The sequence below is a fragment of the Chlorocebus sabaeus genome, unplaced genomic scaffold (genome assembly GCF_047675955.1).
Source record: "Chlorocebus sabaeus isolate Y175 unplaced genomic scaffold, mChlSab1.0.hap1 unalloc_scaffold_1444, whole genome shotgun sequence".
Taxonomy (NCBI): domain Eukaryota; kingdom Metazoa; phylum Chordata; class Mammalia; order Primates; family Cercopithecidae; genus Chlorocebus; species Chlorocebus sabaeus.
The window spans coordinates 1-17,467 of NW_027327240.1; the positions used below are offsets into that span (position 1 = coordinate 1).

Genomic DNA, 17,467 nt, shown 5'->3' on the forward strand with positions numbered 1-17,467 from the left:
TGTCTCACTGCAACGTCCACTTCCTGGGTTCAAGCAATTCTCCTGCCTCAGTCTCCCGAGTAGCTGGGATTACAGGTGCCCACCACCACGCCCGGCTAATTTTTGTATTTTCAGTAGCGATAGGGTCTCACCATGTTGGCCAGGCTAGTCTTTTTTTTTTTTTTTTTGAGACGGAGTCTTGCTCTGTTGCCCAGGCTGGAGTGCAGTGGCCGGATCTCAGCTCACTGCAAGCTCCGCCTCCCGGGTTTACGCCATTCTCCTGCCTCAGCCTCCCGAGTAGCTGGGACTACAGGCGCCCGCCATCTCGCCCGGCTAGTTTTTTTTGTATTTTTTAGTAGAGACGGGGTTTCACCGTGTTAGCCAGGATGGTCTCGATCTCCTGACCTCGTGATCCGCCCATCTCGGCCTCCCAAAGTGCTGGGATTACAGGCTTGAGCCACCGCGCCCGGCCTGCCAGGCTAGTCTTGAACTGGGATCACCTCAAGTGATCCACCCGCCTCGGACTCCCGAAGTGCTGGGATTACGGGCGTGAGCCACCGCATGGGCCATGTCTGGAGTTTTTATTGGGGTATTAATACTTGGGTGGGATTGATTGAAAATCTCCAGTTTCTCAGAAAATCCCAGGAACTCAGTTTCCAGCCCCAGCTCTCCCACTCCCATCCCCATAGGGCCCAAAGTGGCGGGTCTTCGCCCTGAGTCCCTCCTTAGCATAAACCTCAGGGCCACCATGGAAAACAGAGGCACTCTTTATCACTCAGGAAATTCCGAGGACTAAGAAGGGACAAAGGTCAGACCTCTCTTTGGGTACATCGTACATGATTGGACACCTTTGATGATTACAGGCGTGTAATTATTATACAACAAGAGTCCCTGGGCCAAATGCAGGGGCCCAGTGTGGCAGCTGTCCGATTTGTAAATAAAGCTTTATGGGAACACAGCCCTGCCCATGTGCTCATGCATGGCCACAGTGCCTAAAATATTCCCCATCTCATCTTTTACAGAAACATTTCACTGCTTCCTGTTTTCTCAATGCGGGTTTGTCTAATGTTCGCTCGTGTTCATACTCAGTCATCCGTTTGGGCAGGAATCACACAGGAGTGACACTGCTCTGCTTCTGTCCTGCCGGGGGCACACGATTTCAGTTTCCCCTTTTGATTCCCTTGTAATTAGCCATATGGAGGCAGTTGAGATGGTGCGTCTGTTCTCACTGCTCCTCCACCCTGCAGTTTCTTTCTTTATTGAGACGGAGTCTTGCTCTGTCGCTCAGGCTGGAGTACAGTGGCGACATCTCGACTCACTGCAGCCTCTGCCTCCTGGGTTCAAGCAATTCTCCCAGCCCCAGTCTCCCGAGTATCTTGGATTACAGACACCTGCCACCATGCCCGGCTAATTTTTTAATTTTTAGTAGAGACAGGGTTTCTCCATGTTGGCCAAGCTGGTCTTGAACTCCCGACCTCAAGTGATCCATCTGTCTCAGCCTCCCAAAGTGCTGGGATTATAGGCGTGAGCCACCGCACCCAGCCTCCTTCCAGCATTTAGCACTCACTGATACTTTTTTTTCTGAGACAGAGTTTCACTCTTGTTGCTCAGGCTGGAGTGCAATGGTGCGATCTCGGCTCACCACAACCTCTGCCTCCCAGATTCAAGGGATTCTCCTGCCTCAGCCTCCTGAGTAGCTGGGGATTACAGGCACGCTCTACCACGCCTGGCTAATTTTGTATTTTTTAGTAGAGGCGGGTTTCTCTATGTTGGTCAGGCTGGTCTTGAACTCCTGACCTCAAGTGATCCGCCCACCTCAGCCTCCCAAAGTGCTGGGATTATAGGTGTGAGCCACCACACCCGGCCTCCAACATTTTATTTTGAAAAACTTCAAACATACAGCAATGTTGAAAATGCTCTGTGTTGGCCGGGCGCGGTGACTCAAGCCTGTAATCCCAGCGCTTTGGGAGGCCCAGACGGGCGGATCACGAGGTCAGGAGATTGAGACCATCCTGGCTAACACGGTGAAACCCCGTCTCTACTAAAAAAAAAAATACCAAGAAAACTAGCCGGGCGCGGTGGCGGGCGCCTGTAGTCCCAGCTATTCGGGAGGCTGAGGCAGGAGAATGGCGTAAACCTGGGAGGCGGAGCTTGCAGTGAGCCGAGATCTGGCCACCGCACTCCAGCCTGGGCGACAGAGTGAGACTCCGTCTCCAAAAAAAAAAAAAAAGGAAAAAGAAAATGTTCTGTGAGGCAATGCTGGGTGCAGTGGCTCACGCCTGTAATCCCAGCACTTTGGGAGGATGAGGCGGGTGGATCACCAGGTCAGGAGATCGAGACCATCCTGATGAACACAGTTAAACCCCGTCTCTACTAAAAATACAAAAAATTAGCCGGGTGTGGTGGTGGGCGCCTGTAGTCTCAGCTACTTGGAAGGCTGAGGCCGAAGAATGGTGTGAGCCCGGGGGCAGAATTTGCAGGAGCTGAGATCGTGCCACTGCACTCCAGCCTGGGCGACAGAGCGAGATTCCATCTTCAGAAAAAAAAAAAAAATTAAATCCCTTCTCCCCCAAGCACAAGTCTATGGGACTTTTTCACATCTTTAACTTTTGTTACAAAAGTGTTGTGTTTACTATGACAAATTTTAATAGTAGAAAAGTTAGAAATGTAGAAAGCTCCCCTTAGACGTGCACCAAGGGTAAAAGCTCTCCAAGAATTTTATCAACGCATATTGGCTCACGTGTCAGCCCACATGTTCCGCTAAGTGTACAAATGTGACCTAAAATGAGATGCACCTGCCCTGCCCTCGGGGCGTCTCCCTCTGCAGTCCACAGCTTCACGTGGCCTCTTAAGTACCTCACGGGTAAAAGGATTTGAACCTTTTATTATTATTATTATTATTATTTTTGAGACAGTCTCGGTCTGTTGCGCAGGCTGGAGTGCAGTGGCACAATCTTGGCTCACTGCAACTTCCACCTCCTGGGTTCAAGTGATTCTCTCGCCTCAGCCTTCCGAGTAGCTGGGATTACAGGCGTGTGCCACCACATCCTGCTAATTTTTGTAGTTTTAGTAGAGACGGGGTTTTGCCACACTGGCCAGCCTGGTCTCAAATTCCTGACTGCAGCTGATCTGCCCACCTTGGCCTCCCAAAGTGCTGGTATTACAGGAGTGAGCCACTGCGTTTGGCCACTACAACTGCAATCTCTGCCTTCCAAGTTCAAGCGATGCTTGTGCCTCAGCCCCTCCCAGGTAGCTGGGACTACAGGCGTGCACCACCACACCCAGCTAATATTTGTATTTTTAGTAGAGAAGGGGTTTCACCGTGTTGACCTCAGGTGATCCACCCGCCTTGGCCTCCTAAAGTACTGGGATTACCGGTGTCAGCCACTGTGCCCGGCCTAACCATTTTTGATATAACTTTTCTTGACTCTGTGTCAAAACTGCTTGCTGTATCAACAGACTCAGCTCTAGGTGATAGAAATCGTTGTGTTGGCTCACATGCACACAGGCATTGATTGTGGAACGCAGGGTGCTGCTGGGCTCTTGTGCTTGTGCACACAGGTAGGGGTAGATGGGGCAGCTTGTCAGGACAGGCAGGCTGGTTTGCAGAAAGGGCAGCTGGGCTTGGCCTCTCCCTGTGCCTTCTCGGGCAAACGCCATGGAACGTCTGCCGGTAGCTCCATCACCTGTTCATTTCTTCAGTGTTTTTGAGGCAGCTCGGTGCCAGCCACAGAAACGAGGTGGCTGGCGGCCCTGCCTTCCCCGTCAGTCACTGACCATTGCAAGCAAGTCCTGTGCCTGCCACAAGCAGTTAGGTTTCTCTCACACGCCTGGGTCTCGACGAGGGTCTTGGGGTCTAAAGCTGATGCACTCTGGTCCAAAGCCAGCACTGCCCACCGAGTAGCCTTTGAGTCCCAGAGCACATTTAGAAACCCTGGCCCAATTCGGCCCGGTGCGGTGGCTCACGCCTGTAATCGCAACACTTCGGGAGGCCGAGGCAGGCGGATCACTTGAAGTCAGGAGTTCAAGACCAGCCTGACCAACAAGGAGAACCCCATCTCTACTGAAAATACAAAATTAGCTGGGCGTGGTGACACACGCCTGTAATCCCAGCTAGTTGAGAGGCTGAGGCAGGAGAATCGCTTGAACCTGGGAGACGGAGGTTGTGGTGAGCTGAGATTGTGCCATAGCACTCCAGCCTAGGCAACGAGCGAAACTCCATCTCAAAAGGAAACCCTGGCCTGCCAGCACTTTGGGAGGCCAGGGCGGGCAGATCACGAGGGCAGGAGATCGAGACCATCCTGGCGAACACGGTGAAACCCTGTCTGTACTAAAAATACAAAAATTAGCCAGGCGTGGTGGTGGGCGCCTGTGGTCCCAGCTACTCTGGAGGCTGACGCAGGAGAATGGCGGGAACCCAGGAGGCAGAGCTTGCAGTGAGCTGAGATCGTGCCACCGCACTCCAGCCTGGGCGACAGAGTGAGACTCCATCTCAAAAAAAAAAAGAGAAAGAAACCCTGGCCCAACCCAACCAACAAACTCCAGGTGCTCTGCTCTTTATGGGGGCCCAGAATGGGGCCTGAGTGGGGGGGGTCTCCCTGGAGTGATGGGGGACACAGAGCCCACCTGGGCAGCCAGAGCTGCGCATCAGGAATGACTGTGGGCCCTGCCCCAGGCAGGTACGTGAGCTTCGCAGAACGCAGGGACAGGCCTCTCTGGTCATGGCCAGCCTTCGAGAAGCCACTCTGACCTCAGCCTTTCCCTGTGCACCTGTGTGTGGTCTGCTCGCTGCCTGGTGCCTCATTCCAGGGCTGCCCAGCTGGTCCCCAGAGTTCCCCCAGGGCCCCCACCCTGATGTCCTCCTAACTGGGGCTAGGCCTGGGGACACCCCTCCACCCCAGCATCCCATCCTCTTCCCTAAATCTCCCCCAGGAGCCCAGTACCTGCTCGACAGACGCCCAGGATGTCCCCCACTTCCTGCCTTAACTGGGCTTTCTTCCCTGCAGACCTTGCCTCCCCAGGCCTTGGAGACCCACCTTCCTGGTGTCCTCCTCTCTTCCTAGCGGACCTCAGTCTGCAGGTGACCTTGACCCTCCTGTGACCTCTGCTGCCTCAGCCCTGCCCCCTTGCTGCCATCCTTTCCCTTCACAGACAGCCTTGGAACCCCATCTCTCCAGGGGACACCACCATCCATACTGTCCCCTACCCCATCTCACCCTTGAGGGTGGCAGGGAGTGAGGGTGGCGTGGACACAGGCTGCCCATTCTGCAGATCTTTTTTTGTTTTTGTGAGTCTCGCTCTGTTGCCAGGCTGGAGTGCAGTGGTGCGATTTCAGCTCACCGCAACCTCTATCTCCTGGCTTCAAGTGATTTTCCTGCCTCAGCCTCCCCAGTAGCTGGCACTACAGGCACACACCACCATGCCCAGCTAATTTTTGTTATTTTTAGTAGAGACGGGGTTTCACCATGTTGGTCAGGATGGTCTCAATCTCTTGACTTTGTGATCTGCCGGCTTTGGCCTCCCAAAGTGCTGGAATTACAGGTGTGAGCCACCACGCCCAGCCTCTTTTTTTTGAGACTGAGTTTCGCTCTTGTTGCCCAAGCTGGAGTGCAGTGGTGCGATCTTGGCTCACTGCAACCTCCACCTCCCAAGTTCAAGCCACTGCTGCCTCGGCCTCCCGAGTAGCTGGGATTACAGGTGTGCGCTGCTACACCTGGCTAATTTTTTGTAGTTTCAGTAGAAACGGGGTTTTACCATGTTAGGCTGGTCTTGAACTCCTGACCTCTGGTGATCTGCTCACCTCGGCCTCCCAAAGTGCTGGGATTACAGGTGTGAGCCACCACGCCCAGCCTCTTTTTTTTGAGACTGAATTTCGCTCTTGTTGCCCAAGCGATGGCAACGATCTTGGCCCAAGCAATGGCGCGATCTTGGCTCACTGCAACCTCCACCTCCCAGGTTCAAGCGACTCTCCTGCCTCAGCCTTCCGAGTAGCTGGAATTACAGGTGTGAACCACCACACCCAGCCTCTTTTTTTTTTTTTTTTTTTTTTTTTTTTTTTTTTTTTGAGACCGAGTTTCGCTCTTGTTGCCCCACCCCCCCCCCCCCCCCCCCCAGCCCCCCCCCCCCCCCCCTGGAGTGCAATGGTGCGATCTTGGCTCACTGCAACCTCCACCTCCCAGGTTCAAGCGACTCCTGCCTTGGCCTCCCGAGTAGCTGGGATTACAGGTGTGCGCCGCTACACCCGGCTAATTTTTAGTATTTTTAGTAGAAACGGGGTTTCACCATGTTAGCCAGGCTGGTCTTGAACTCCTGGCCTCTGGTGATCCGCTCACCTTGGCCTCCCAAAGTGCTGGGATTACAGGCGTGAGCCACTGTGCCCGACTGCAGATCTTTTTTGGATGGAGTCTTGCTCTGTCGCCCAGGCTGGGGTGTAGTGGTGCAATTTCGGCTTACTGCAACCTCCGCCTCCTGGGCTTACACGATCCTCCTGCCTCAGCCTGCTGAGGAGCTGGGACCACAGGTGTGCATCACCATGCCTGCCTAATTTTTTGTATTTTTGGTAGAGACGGGGTTTCAACATCTTGCCCAGGCCAGACTCGAACTCCTGAGCTCAATCCCCCCACCACAGCCTCCCAGTGTGTTGGGATAATAGACATGAGCCACCGCACCTGGCCCTGTTCTACTGATCTTGAGCTGAGACTGACCTGCAGGGCCACAGAACACTCCATGAGCTCAGCAGTCCCCCCTGTGCTCACACGGGCCTGTGGGGCTATAGGCTGGACCCTGGCTTGGCCTCACCCTGGGGACATGAAGGGCTGGCCGGAGTGAGGCTAGACCATCAGGGCTCTGACAAGAGGACTAAGCACTGGGGCCCTGAGCCTGTCCCCCTGGAGACTGAGGCCACCTCTACCCGCAGGTCTCTGAAGGTCGGCCTGCAGATCTCCCTGGACTACTGGTGGTGTACCAATGTTGTGCTTCGAGGGGTGGAAGAGGTTTGTCCCGGTGCCCTGGGCACATGGTGGTGGGCATGAGGTGGTGGGCTGGGTGGGACTGAGGAGGCAGCCACCTGTCCCCATGTGTTCTCCCCATGCCTGTGGTCAGAACAGCCCGGGCTACTTGGAGGTGATGTCTGCGTGTCACCAGAGGGCGGCTGACGCCCTGGTGGCAGGGGCCATCAGCAACGGGGGCCTCTACGTGAAGCTGGGCCAGGGGCTGTGCTCCTTCAACCACCTGCTTCCCGCCGAGTACACCCAGACCCTGCGCGTGCTGGAGGACAGGGCCCTCAAGCGGGGCTTCCAGGAGGTGAGTGCTACGCTGAGGCAGAGGGAGGTGGGGGCTGCAGCAGTGGCCCCAGGCTGCTCTGAGCACCTGTCCTTCCAGGTGGACGAGTTGTTTCTTGAGGATTTCCAGGCCCTGCCCCATGAGCTCTTCCAGGAGTTTGACTACCAACCAATTGCTGCTGCCAGCCTGGCACAGGTGCACAGAGCCAAGCTGCATGATGGCACCAGCGTGGCTGTGAAGGTATGTGGGGGCCACCTTGTTCAGCAGTGGACTCGGAGTGCACAGGGGACCCCATGTGCTCACCATGCCCTCGCCTGGTGCAGGTGCAGTACATCGACCTGCGGGACCGCTTTGACGGGGACATCCACACCCTGGAGCTCCTGCTGCGGCTCATTGAGGTCATGCACCCCAGCTTTGGCTTCAGCTGGGTCCTCCAGGTACTGCCCCACCCCTTTCTCGGCCAGCAGGAGCAAGCACGTAGGCAGAGCTGGTTCTCAACCACCATCTGGCCCCCAGGACCTGAAGGGGACCCTGGCTCAGGAGCTGGACTTCGAGAATGAGGGCCGCAACGCGGAGCGCTGTGCGCAGGAGTTGGCACACTTCCCCTACATCGTGGTGCCCCGCGTGCACTGGGACAAGTCCAGCAAGGTGGGCTGGGCCAGGCCCTTGGGGTGGGCACAGCGCCGGGCCTGCTGAGCCCAGCCTCTTGCTCTCCCCAGCGCGTGCTCACCGCCGACTTCTGCGCCGGCTGCAAGGTCAACGATGTGGAGGCCATCAGGAGCCAGGGACTGGCGGTGAAGGACGTGAGTGCGGGGGTGGGGCGGGGCGGGGCGGGGCGGGGCGGGCGGGCGCTACGTCCGCTGCAAGGTCTCTCCTCTCCCCAGATAGCAGAAAAGCTCATCAAGGCCTTTGCTGAGCAGATATTTTACACGGGCTTCATCCACTCGGACCCACACCCTGGCAACGGTAGGAAGTTACCCCGGGGGGGGGGGGTCTCGGGGTGGGCGCGGCGCGACCTAAGAGGCTGTATCCCTAGTTCTGGTGCGGAAAGGCCCGGACGGGAAAGCGGAGCTGGTGCTGCTGGACCATGGGCTCTACCAGTTCCTGGAGGAGAAGTGAGCGCGGGCGGGTGGGCGTGGGGCGGGGCAAGCCTCTCCTGCCACAGGGGGCTCATGGCTGCGGGCCCATCCACCCAGGGACCGCGCAGCCTTGTGCCAGCTGTGGCGGGCTATCATCCTGCGGGACGACGCCGCCATGAGGGCGCACGCAGCCGCACTGGGGGTGAAAGGTGAGGGCGTGCGGGGGTGGCCGGGGTACCACAGACGGGAGGCGGGCGGCGCGGAGCCCAGCTCAGAGCCTCCTCCCTCCCCAGACTACCTCCTGTTCTCCGAGATGCTCATGCAGCGCCCCGTGCGCCTGGGGCAGCTGTGGGGCTCACACCTACTGAGCCGCGAGGAGGCAGCCTACATGGTGGACATGGCTCGCGAGCACTTCGAGGCCATCATGGCGGTGCTCAGGGCGCTGCCGCGACCCATGCTGCTAGTACTGCGCAACATCAACACCGTGCGCGCTATCAACGTGGCCCTTGGCGCCCCCGTGGACCGCTACTTCCTTATGGCTAAGAGGTCGGTGGCCCGAGCAGGCGCCCGTGGTGGGGCTGGTGTGGGGCTGATGCGGCGCTAATGCGGGTACACGTGTGCAGGGCCGTCCGCGGCTGGAGCCGCCTCGTGGGCGCCGCGTACCGGGGTGTCTACGGCACCAGCCTCCTGCGCCATGCCAAGGTTGTCTGGGAGATGCTCAAGTTTGAAGTGGCGCTCAGGTGAGCGGCTGCGGGGCAGGTGGATGGCGGGGGCCTGCTTCCCACCCGTGATCCACCTCCCCACCCACCTGTGACCTGACCCGCACAGGCTGGAGACCTTGGCCATGCGGCTGACTGCCCTCCTGGCTCGTGCTCTGGTGCGCCTGAGCCTCGTGCCCCCAGCGGAGGAGCTCTACCAGTACCTGGAGACCTAGGGTGCGCGGCCCGACGACCACGGCAGCCGCCTGGGGCCTGCGGGGCCCTTTACGCCTTGAGCCGACGGAGGTGGCTGGGCTGGAGGTGTGGACGCCCTGAGCCCCGTGGGCACTTGCACTGGGGGGCTGTGACCGCAGCTGGGCCAGGAGGCCGTGTAATGACCACACACAGTCCTCTCAAACAAAAATATTTTTCCTTGTGTTTTATACAAAAACGGGGGTGGGAGGTAGTGCGGTGGTGCTGGTGGCAACGGCATCCACGGGGCTAGAAGTGGGCGGTGACGCGGTCCGTCTCCAGCAAGTCGTCCAGGATCTGCAGGGGACAGACGGGTGGGTGGGTGGGGACCTGCACGGAGGGGCGGGCGCAGACCTGGGGCGCGCACTCACTATGTCGGGCGTGGTGCCGATCTTCTTCGCTAGCTCGCTGCGCTCCATGGTGCTCAGGTACAGGTAGCGGTTGAGCAGCTCGCCATCCAGCACGTTGCGCACAGCATTCTGGAGGGTGCGGCGGTCCACGTGCAGCATCCTGGGGCGTGCAGGCAGGGGTGTCAGGGCAGGCTGGGGTGGAGGGGCGCTGCACAGGGGCGGGGCCGGGGCTCACCGGAAGGCACGGGGGTTGAGGCCGGCGTGGTGCGGAAGCATGGTGGTCAGCGCGTTCTGCAGCATCAGCAGCCGCCGGTAGGTCTTCTCCTGCATGGGCAGCAGCAGCCCGATACCACCGTCCAGGGTGGCTGGCGGTGGGGAGGTTTCGGTGTGAGCCAGGCCAACCCTAGGGCCCCCCACCCAGACACACCTGCCCCCCCCCACTCACCAAACCACGTGATGTGCTTATTCTCCCACACGACCGACTTTTTGCTGAGCCCTTCGGTGGCCCCCCGGCATGGGGTCCTCCAGAACGTGTTCACGTGGGCACCCACGTGGAAGTCCGCCCTGCGCAGTAGGCGCATGCCCCCAAAACTCTCCTTGGCTAGACCAGAAAGGCCTTGGGTCACTATCAGCCCAGACCCAGCCCAGGCAGAGGGGGTGGAGGAAGCACTCACCTTCAGGCAGGTACATGTACACCATGAGGTTGCGGTCACGATCAGACACTGGGGAGCAGAGGCCCACGGTCAGCCCCGGCCACCCCCAGAGCCTCAGCTCCCCAGGGCCCTGCCCACATACCCAGAAAACCCAGCTGGGCGTTGTCCACCATGAAGTCCACGCTGTACACCTCCAGGGGCTTGGCATCCTGGGGGTGGGAAGGGGTGTCAGAGGTGCCTTGGGTGGGTACCTACCCAGACACGGGCACCGTGGCCACAGGCGTACCCGCGACACCAGGCTCAGTGTCTTGCTCTCCTCCTGGTAGCGCAGCAGCGAAATGCTCTTCATGACGTCGGCTGCCAAGATGAAGTTCTTGACGCTGATCATCTGGTGGATGTACAGCTGCGTGTCGATGAAGGCCATGCCTGTCAGCTCACTGGCCCGCAGGCTCCACAGGAAAATCTGGGGGCGGAGGGAAGGCTGAGCAGGGGCAGAGGCTGAGCTAGGTGGGAGTGAGGCAGGGGGCACACGCCAGGTGGGACTGGCACACCTTCTGGCCGATGGCTGACACCAGGTGGCCGTTGCAGTGGCAAAGGGCAGTCACAGGCCCCTTCTGCTCCTTCTCGTAAAGGACTTTGAACTTGTTCTTGGTCAAGGGCTGGCCGGGCTCCGGCACCACCTCAATCACATCCATGATCAAGATCTGGAGGGCATGGGGATGGCTGTGGGAATGGCATAGGGGCTGCCAGGGGCTGCCTGCTCCCGCCCCCGCCCACTGGCCCCTTACCCGTCCTCGGCACGTGACCTCCTCCCCCTGCATGAGGCAGGTCCCGGCGGCCACGTAGCCTTTGAGGCCCGACACAGTCTCCTCGCTGCGCAGCGACACTGTCTTCATGCAGGTCACATGCTCCCACTCCTGCAGCTCGATCCTGTGGGGGCCGGGGGACTCAGGATGCTGCCCCGGGGGCCTTGGGCAGCCCCCACCCCAGCCCAGCCTCACCTGGCATTGGGAATAGCCTCCCAGCTGACTGGGGAGATGAGCTGGATGGAGAAGGCCTCCTGCTGGGGGTGGATGTACCGCTCATCTGTGGGGACCAAGGGTGACAGTCAGGGTGGGGCTTCCCCAAGATGGGGCTGAGGATGGGGGAGCGTGGTGTGGGCGTCACCACCTCTCTCGATGGTCTCAAACTCCTTCTCCTCGCCAGTCATGCGTGGGATGCGGGCACACGGCGTGTTGGTGCTGGTGGCTACAGCATACACCTGTGGGTTAGTGGTGGGGGTCACACACCAGTGGTCAGGCCCAGAAGGTCCCTGATAGGGCGGGGGTGGGGGTGGGGGTGGGGGGCAGACCTTGGACTCCACGTGGTAAGCCACATAGTGGGCTGTGCAGCGCAGCGGGATCTTCCTGACAGGCCATGGGGCATCATAGGACAGATAGGCAGGCAGGACACTGATCCTCAGCTCGCCCTGGGGTGGAGGCACAGGGTCAGGGGATCCAGGGCTAGCCAAGGGCAGGGGCAAGTGGGCCCAGGCCGCCAAGAACCCTGGGATGTTGCCCTCAGCTCTTCCGGAGCAGGGGTGGGTGAGGGGCAGCTGTGTCCAGGAAGGTCCCAGAATGGGCTGCTGCTCAGCCTCTGGGGCTCCTGTCCATTTCCCCAGGCTCAGCTAGGGCTAGGGATGTTGGCCACAGGGGAGAGGAAAGCTAGGCCAGGAGGGCACTGGAGGCTGCAGACAAAGGGTCCACAGACTGCCATGCTGGGGACTGAAAAGCAGGCAGAGGGAGCCAGGGCTGCCCTCTTTCAGGGACAGTCCTGAGTCCTCAGGTGCCTGGGAAGCACTCACCGCATCCCAGTCAGGGCCTCAAGCGACCTGGAGTGTGGTGGCTTAAATGGGGAACCAGGATCAAAAGGCACGTGCACCCTCCCAAAGTCACAGAAGAGCAAGGGGCAGAGCTAGCGCTCAAGTCAGCTCTCCTGAGAGCTGCAGAGGCCAGGCCCTGTGAGGGCTTGCCCAGCTAGCCAGCAGAGCAGTGGCAGGGACCCCAGGGGCTGCAGCCCCAACTCCAACCACCCCTTTCCAGACCTTCGGTGCACCAAGCCCCAGGTTCCACCTCCTCGGCCTCAACCCCACTGCCCTCTGGACACTCCTTCCTGGTCCTCAGGTTGGAGCCAATGGTCCCTCCTGTTCCCTCCCCCTCAGCCCCCAGCTGGGGCAGCATCAGCCAGTGCTGCTGGGAACCGGCCAGGCCCCACCTGTCTATTGAAGTACAGGAAGCCGCGGGGACAGTTGACATTGTGGAATGGAGCGAAAGAGTCGACGGGGCCATCAATGGCCATGGGGTGCAGCCGCAGAGCCCCTCGGCCAGTCACCAGCAGCCAGTGAGGGGAGGGGCCGCAGATGAACACCTGGGGGCAGGCACTGTCAGGATGCTGTGGATAAGGCCACATCTCTCTTCTACCATAGTCCCCTGCAAAGGCGCTGGCCTACCCCTGAGTAGCCATAAATATCCTCGAAGTAGCGGAAACGCGCCACGCGGCCCCGGGCCCCGGGCCCCTCCTCCGTGCTGCCACCTTCTGCTTTCTTCTTGGATGGCTTTGGCTTCTTCTCACGGAAGTTGATATTGTGAGGGACCTGGGGGCGGGGGAACCATGCAAGTCCTCCAAGGGCTCCCGGTCTGAAACCCATCCCTTGTGCCACACCCACCCCATGCCCCTGCAGTCCAGCCACTGGCACCTTCTTAAAGCGGACTTTGAGATTGCCCTGGCCGAGCTGAGAGTCGTGGGGAAAGGCCTCGTAGATGAGCAGCTCCTGGTCCACATGTACCTGGCAGGGTGAGGGGTGGGCCGTGGGGGAGATGGGGCGGAGCCATGGGAAGGGGCGGGGCCGGGCAGGGCCATGGGAAGATGGGATGGGCCATGGGAAGAGGTGGGCTGTGGGTAAGGGCAGGGCTGTGGGGGAAATGGGGCGGAGCCATGGGAGGATAGGATGGGACATGGGAAGAGATGGGCTGTGGGTAAGGGCAGGGCTGTGGGGGAAATGGGGCGGAGCCATGGGAAGGGGCGGGGCCATGGGAGGATAGGATGGGCCATGGGAAGAGGTGGGCTGTGGGTAAGGGCAGGGCTGTGGGGGAAATGGGGCGGAGCCATGGGGAAGATGGGAAGGGGAGGCCAGGTCAGGCGTTCTCACCAGCAGGTAGGGCCTGCTCTGGCGGCTGCCCAGTGCCACCAGCAGCACCTCCTTGACAAGGGGCAGCTCCCCCTGGCGCGTGGCCTCCTCCCTGCGGGCCTCGCCCTGTGTAGTGGGCTGTCCAAAGGAGCTGTCCACGAGGACCCGCTGCCCCACAGGGAAGTTCTTCACCAGGAACACCAGCCGCCAGTCGGGGAGCTGGTAGATCTGCGGGGTGGGCAGCAGTCAGTGGAGGCAGGCGGGCGGAGCCGGCTGGGCCACAGCGCAGGGCACCACCTACCTCCATGGTGCCATTCTCCCGCACCAGCAGGCACCAGTGGGTGGGCTCTGCCCGGAAGGGTGCAGGGTCCCGGTCAGCAGGGGGTTGGCTGCTTCTTCGGGCCTCCTCCTTGCTGGGGCTGAAGAGGGAGCCTGAATCCCCATACAGCATCTCCTCCTCGTCATCCACGGTGGGGCTGGGGGCCAGCAGAGGGTCACAGGCAGCCTGCCAGCCACAGGGACCCAAGCCCCTACCTGTGCCCCCGGCCCCCACGCACCTCGTCTCCGAGCCCAGGCCCTCGGCCTCCGAGCCAATGCGGCCTCCCAGCTCATCACGGGCCCCGCCCAGGCGGCTCTCAGTGGTGAACATGCCACTGAGGTCTCGGTACAGGCACAGCGTGATGACCTTGGACTGCTGCGGGGAGAGGGGTGGGCTCAGTGGTGGACAGGGGGCAGGGACGGGCGGACGCCGGGAATGAGGGGCCTACATGGTGCAGGGGAGGCTTGTGCAGCGCCAGGCGGTGGTGGCGGCCACCGTAGGAGTCACTCTTCAGCAGGAACATGGTGACGTGGCCCTCGGCACTCATGATGACCACATAGGGGTCGGCCACGGCGCACTGCACGATGGGGGCGCCCAGGTCCACGGGGATGAAGTGCAGCTGATTCACTGTGGGCATGGGGCAGTCAGCACGCGCCTCCCCAGGGCTCACCCCCTGCCCCACCCCCCACCATCCCCACCCACCTACCTCCTTCCAGCAGGCGGATGCCCAGCGGTGACACTTGGACAATGTAACGGTTGTCCCCGATGTTCCCAGCAAAGACCGTGGGGCCCTGCGTGGCAAAGCCACTGGTGTCCAGCTCCATGATCTCCTGCCCCGTCTGCAGAATCTGCGGGCAACAGCTGTGACGGAGGCGCCCCCCGAAGGGGACCCCAGCCCCAGGTCCCAGGCTCTGCCCCTTACCATGGTTGAGTCTTCCCGGCTCAGAATCAGGAATCCATGTCTACGGCCGTCATCGTCTGCTTCAGGGCTTCTGGGTTCCTGCTCTGTGCCCTCCCCTTTGGGATTGTCCTCCTGTCAGCGCCAAAGGGGAGCAGGCTGGGAGCCACAGTCCAGTGAGGGCAGGCAGGCAGGTGCAACCTGGGCCCCCCTAGTCCACAGGAAGGCAGTGCCGGTCCATCCTAGAGCCTCCCTGCAGCGGGCTCGCACCTACCTCTTCCTTACGCACTGGGGCAATGACTGTCCACATGTCGTAGCAGCCGGGAAGCTCAAAGGTTGTCACCACCTGGGGCCGGATGCTCTTCTAGAATGGTGATGGGGTGGGGGTGTGATGGGGGTGTGAGCCCACCCAGGTCCCACCAGGAGGCGCCCGCCCCTACCTGCCCACACACCTGCAGCACTGACAAAGCCCCATTCTTCCCGTGGCCAGAGCAAACCACGATCTCCAGGTCCGGCTCAGGACTGTTCTGAAACTGCACAGGACTCAGGGGTGAGGACTATGCCCTCCACCCCCACTCACACTCCAGCTCCTGCCCACAGCCCTGACCACAACCCTGGGCACCTCTTCAGAGAGGAAGGCAGGCTCGCCCATGGCAGCGTTGGCGCAGGGTCCGATGTTAAGGATGCTGTCACACACCTGCGGCACAGCGAAAGTCAGGGACCGCTGGGGGCACTGGCTGGGATGGGGGCCCTGCTGCCTCAATCTCACCTCAAAGGAGTAGGTGGCCAGCTGTGTGCCCGACTGGGCCTCGCTGCCGTACACTTCAATCTCGTCCACCTCATCCTGCGGCACCGATTTACCCCCAGCTGCACACAGAGAGCTCACCTGAGCACAGCCCTGGGTCACCTGGCCCTACTCCTGACCAGCCCTGGCCCGGCCCTCACCTGACCAGCTGGCCGTCGCGTCCACTCGCTTCCTCTTTGAGGGAGGCTCTTCCTGTGAGGCAGGCGGGGCACTGAGTGGCATGCCACGGCATTGCCCACATGAAGGGTGGTGGCCTGATGGGCCTAGGAAACCCACCTTGTCGGCAGCCTCACGGACAGCACTGGCCGGGGGCTCCTGCAGCTTCTCTGTGTACTTGAGGAGGAGGGAGTTGCCCAGGCGAGAACCCAGGAACAGGTACCCGGGCTCCATGGTGACCATCTGAGGGAGGGCAGGTGGGTGAGGGCGGGACTGGGCCTGGACCCAGAGCCAACCCCCAGTCCCAACTCACGCTGGTGGTGAGGACGCTGGCGGCTGCCTTGTCAAAATGGAATGCTCGGACACTGCGCATGCCATCGGTGATGAGGGTCAGCACGTAGCTGGGGCAGGGAGAATTCTGAGTCGGGGACGAGGACCCTGGGGGAGTGAAGGGGGCCAGGAGACCCTAGGGGACTTGGGGGGATGGTAAGGGCAGAGTTCATGGGCGGGGGAGGGGCTCACATCTCGCCGCCCTTGAGGGAGATGACCATCTTGTCGTAGGAGATGAAGGTGGCCTGCGCGCAGTCCAGGGTGATTCGCACACCCTCCTGGGTGCCTGTGGGGTGCGTGGTCAGGCCGACTGGGCAGGCCCAAGTCATCCCTGCCCCACCCCAGCCACCCCACACTCACGTAGCGGGAAAGCTGTGGTGCCTGTGGTGAGGCTGTTGAGAGCCACACCGTATGGGGGAACGCTCTGGTTCAGGTACAACAGCGAGTTGACGGCAAAGACCACCACCCCACCTGGAGGTGGACACAGGCTGGTGGGCAGGCTCAGTGCTCCCTCCACACACCCCCCATCCACTCCCAGGATACTCACCTATGGGCTTGGGCACAGCCAGAGCCTGGGTGCAGTCAAAGGGCAGGCTGGTGAGGGACCAGATGACGGGGTGCACCTTCTGTGTGATGTTCAGTGAGATGGCCACGATGGAGCACGTATCCTGCCGCACAGCCACGCGCCTGGGGATGCCAGTGAGTTAGCCAAGGGCCTTACCTCCCTGCAGAGATCCAGGCCCTGCTCCTCACTGAGCAAGCCCCCTCCCCAGGCCCCGCCCCAAGCCCCACCCACACCCCATAATCCCTGCTCCAAACCCCACAAACCCCACCCGTGCCCCATGAGCCCTGCCCCAGGCAGAGGCAGCTGAGGGGCCCACAGCGCAGAGGGGCCTCCTTAGGGGGCTCACCCAGGCCAGGTCTGGTTGGGCTCAAACAGGATGAGCAGGGTGGGCTCGTAGTAGCCATGCAAGAACTGTAGGTCAATGATGTTGAGTAGCTTCTCATCTAGGGCCCGGACATCGATGATGTAGCTGGGCAGGAAGCTGGACCTCTGCCTGGGGGGCCAAGGGCTTCAGCAGGAGAGGAGGGGGTGCGGGGTGGGGAGCCTGGGCTCCGGGGCCCCCCCACCCGAGCACCACAGCCTGCCTCAGCTGGCACTCACCCCTCACCCACGAGCCCCTCGTGCTCCTCGGCCAGGCTCTCCCTGCGGAAGGGCAGGACCACCAGTCGCGTGCCGTAGACAAGCATGGCTGCGCAGCGCCCATCGGGGTCCACCCGCACTCGTGGCGTGTGTACGTTCTGCACAAACCCGTCCTGGGGGCAGAGGGGGCATCAGCCAGGCCCAGCATAGGAGACCCCAAGGGAAGCACTTGGGGCAATAGAACCCAGCTGCAGGGGGAGGGAGGGTGGCTGGGCTGGGGCCTGGGTCAGGGCGTGAGCATGGCCCTACCCGAAGCTCAGGCTCCTCAAAGTAGTGCAGCGACAGGGTCTTCAGGTC

At 60.8% G+C, this 17,467-nt stretch overlaps 2 protein-coding genes across 5 annotated transcripts; one reads left to right on the top strand and one right to left on the bottom strand.

Moving 5' to 3' along the window:
• The first annotated feature begins 4,963 nt into the window (after window positions 1-4,963).
• On the top strand, window positions 4,964-9,461 carry LOC140708514 (uncharacterized aarF domain-containing protein kinase 5-like). 3 transcript variants are annotated; one of them, XM_073013997.1, is made up of 13 exons: window positions 4,964-5,059; window positions 6,896-6,971; window positions 7,086-7,281; window positions 7,360-7,500; window positions 7,584-7,697; window positions 7,777-7,908; window positions 7,980-8,063; window positions 8,145-8,226; window positions 8,297-8,375; window positions 8,457-8,548; window positions 8,633-8,885; window positions 8,963-9,079; window positions 9,168-9,461. In XM_073013997.1, exons 2-13 carry the CDS (start codon window positions 6,946-6,948, stop codon window positions 9,271-9,273), a joined length of 1,422 nt encoding a protein of 473 aa, XP_072870098.1. In that variant the 5' UTR covers window positions 4,964-5,059; window positions 6,896-6,945; the 3' UTR covers window positions 9,274-9,461. The 3 variants fall into 3 exon arrangements, with proteins under 3 accessions (XP_072870098.1, XP_072870099.1, XP_072870100.1); XM_073013998.1 differs by lacking the exon at window positions 4,964-5,059 and having other exon boundaries at window positions 6,857-6,971; XM_073013999.1 differs by lacking the exon at window positions 4,964-5,059 and having other exon boundaries at window positions 7,081-7,281.
• LOC140711058 (cleavage and polyadenylation specificity factor subunit 1-like) lies at window positions 9,168-17,461 on the bottom strand. Of its 2 annotated transcripts, none has more exons than XM_073013995.1 (34): window positions 17,420-17,461; window positions 17,132-17,283; window positions 16,878-17,024; window positions 16,514-16,653; window positions 16,327-16,437; window positions 16,159-16,252; window positions 15,950-16,037; window positions 15,757-15,879; window positions 15,621-15,672; window positions 15,445-15,542; window positions 15,298-15,372; window positions 15,128-15,208; window positions 14,950-15,039; window positions 14,700-14,810; window positions 14,484-14,625; window positions 14,226-14,404; window positions 14,016-14,152; window positions 13,760-13,934; window positions 13,480-13,686; window positions 13,027-13,116; window positions 12,781-12,924; window positions 12,546-12,698; window positions 11,644-11,760; window positions 11,463-11,553; window positions 11,294-11,378; window positions 11,081-11,222; window positions 10,844-10,996; window positions 10,579-10,755; window positions 10,435-10,501; window positions 10,314-10,361; window positions 10,085-10,240; window positions 9,875-9,963; window positions 9,661-9,799; window positions 9,168-9,586 (listed from the first exon to the last, which is right to left on the bottom strand). In XM_073013995.1, exons 2-34 carry the CDS (start codon window positions 17,215-17,217, stop codon window positions 9,270-9,272), a joined length of 4,104 nt encoding a protein of 1,367 aa, XP_072870096.1. In that variant the 5' UTR covers window positions 17,218-17,283; window positions 17,420-17,461; the 3' UTR covers window positions 9,168-9,269. The 2 variants fall into 2 exon arrangements, with proteins under 2 accessions (XP_072870096.1, XP_072870097.1); XM_073013996.1 differs by having other exon boundaries at window positions 9,462-9,586; window positions 9,875-10,004.
• Between the last annotated feature and the right edge of the window lie 6 nt (window positions 17,462-17,467).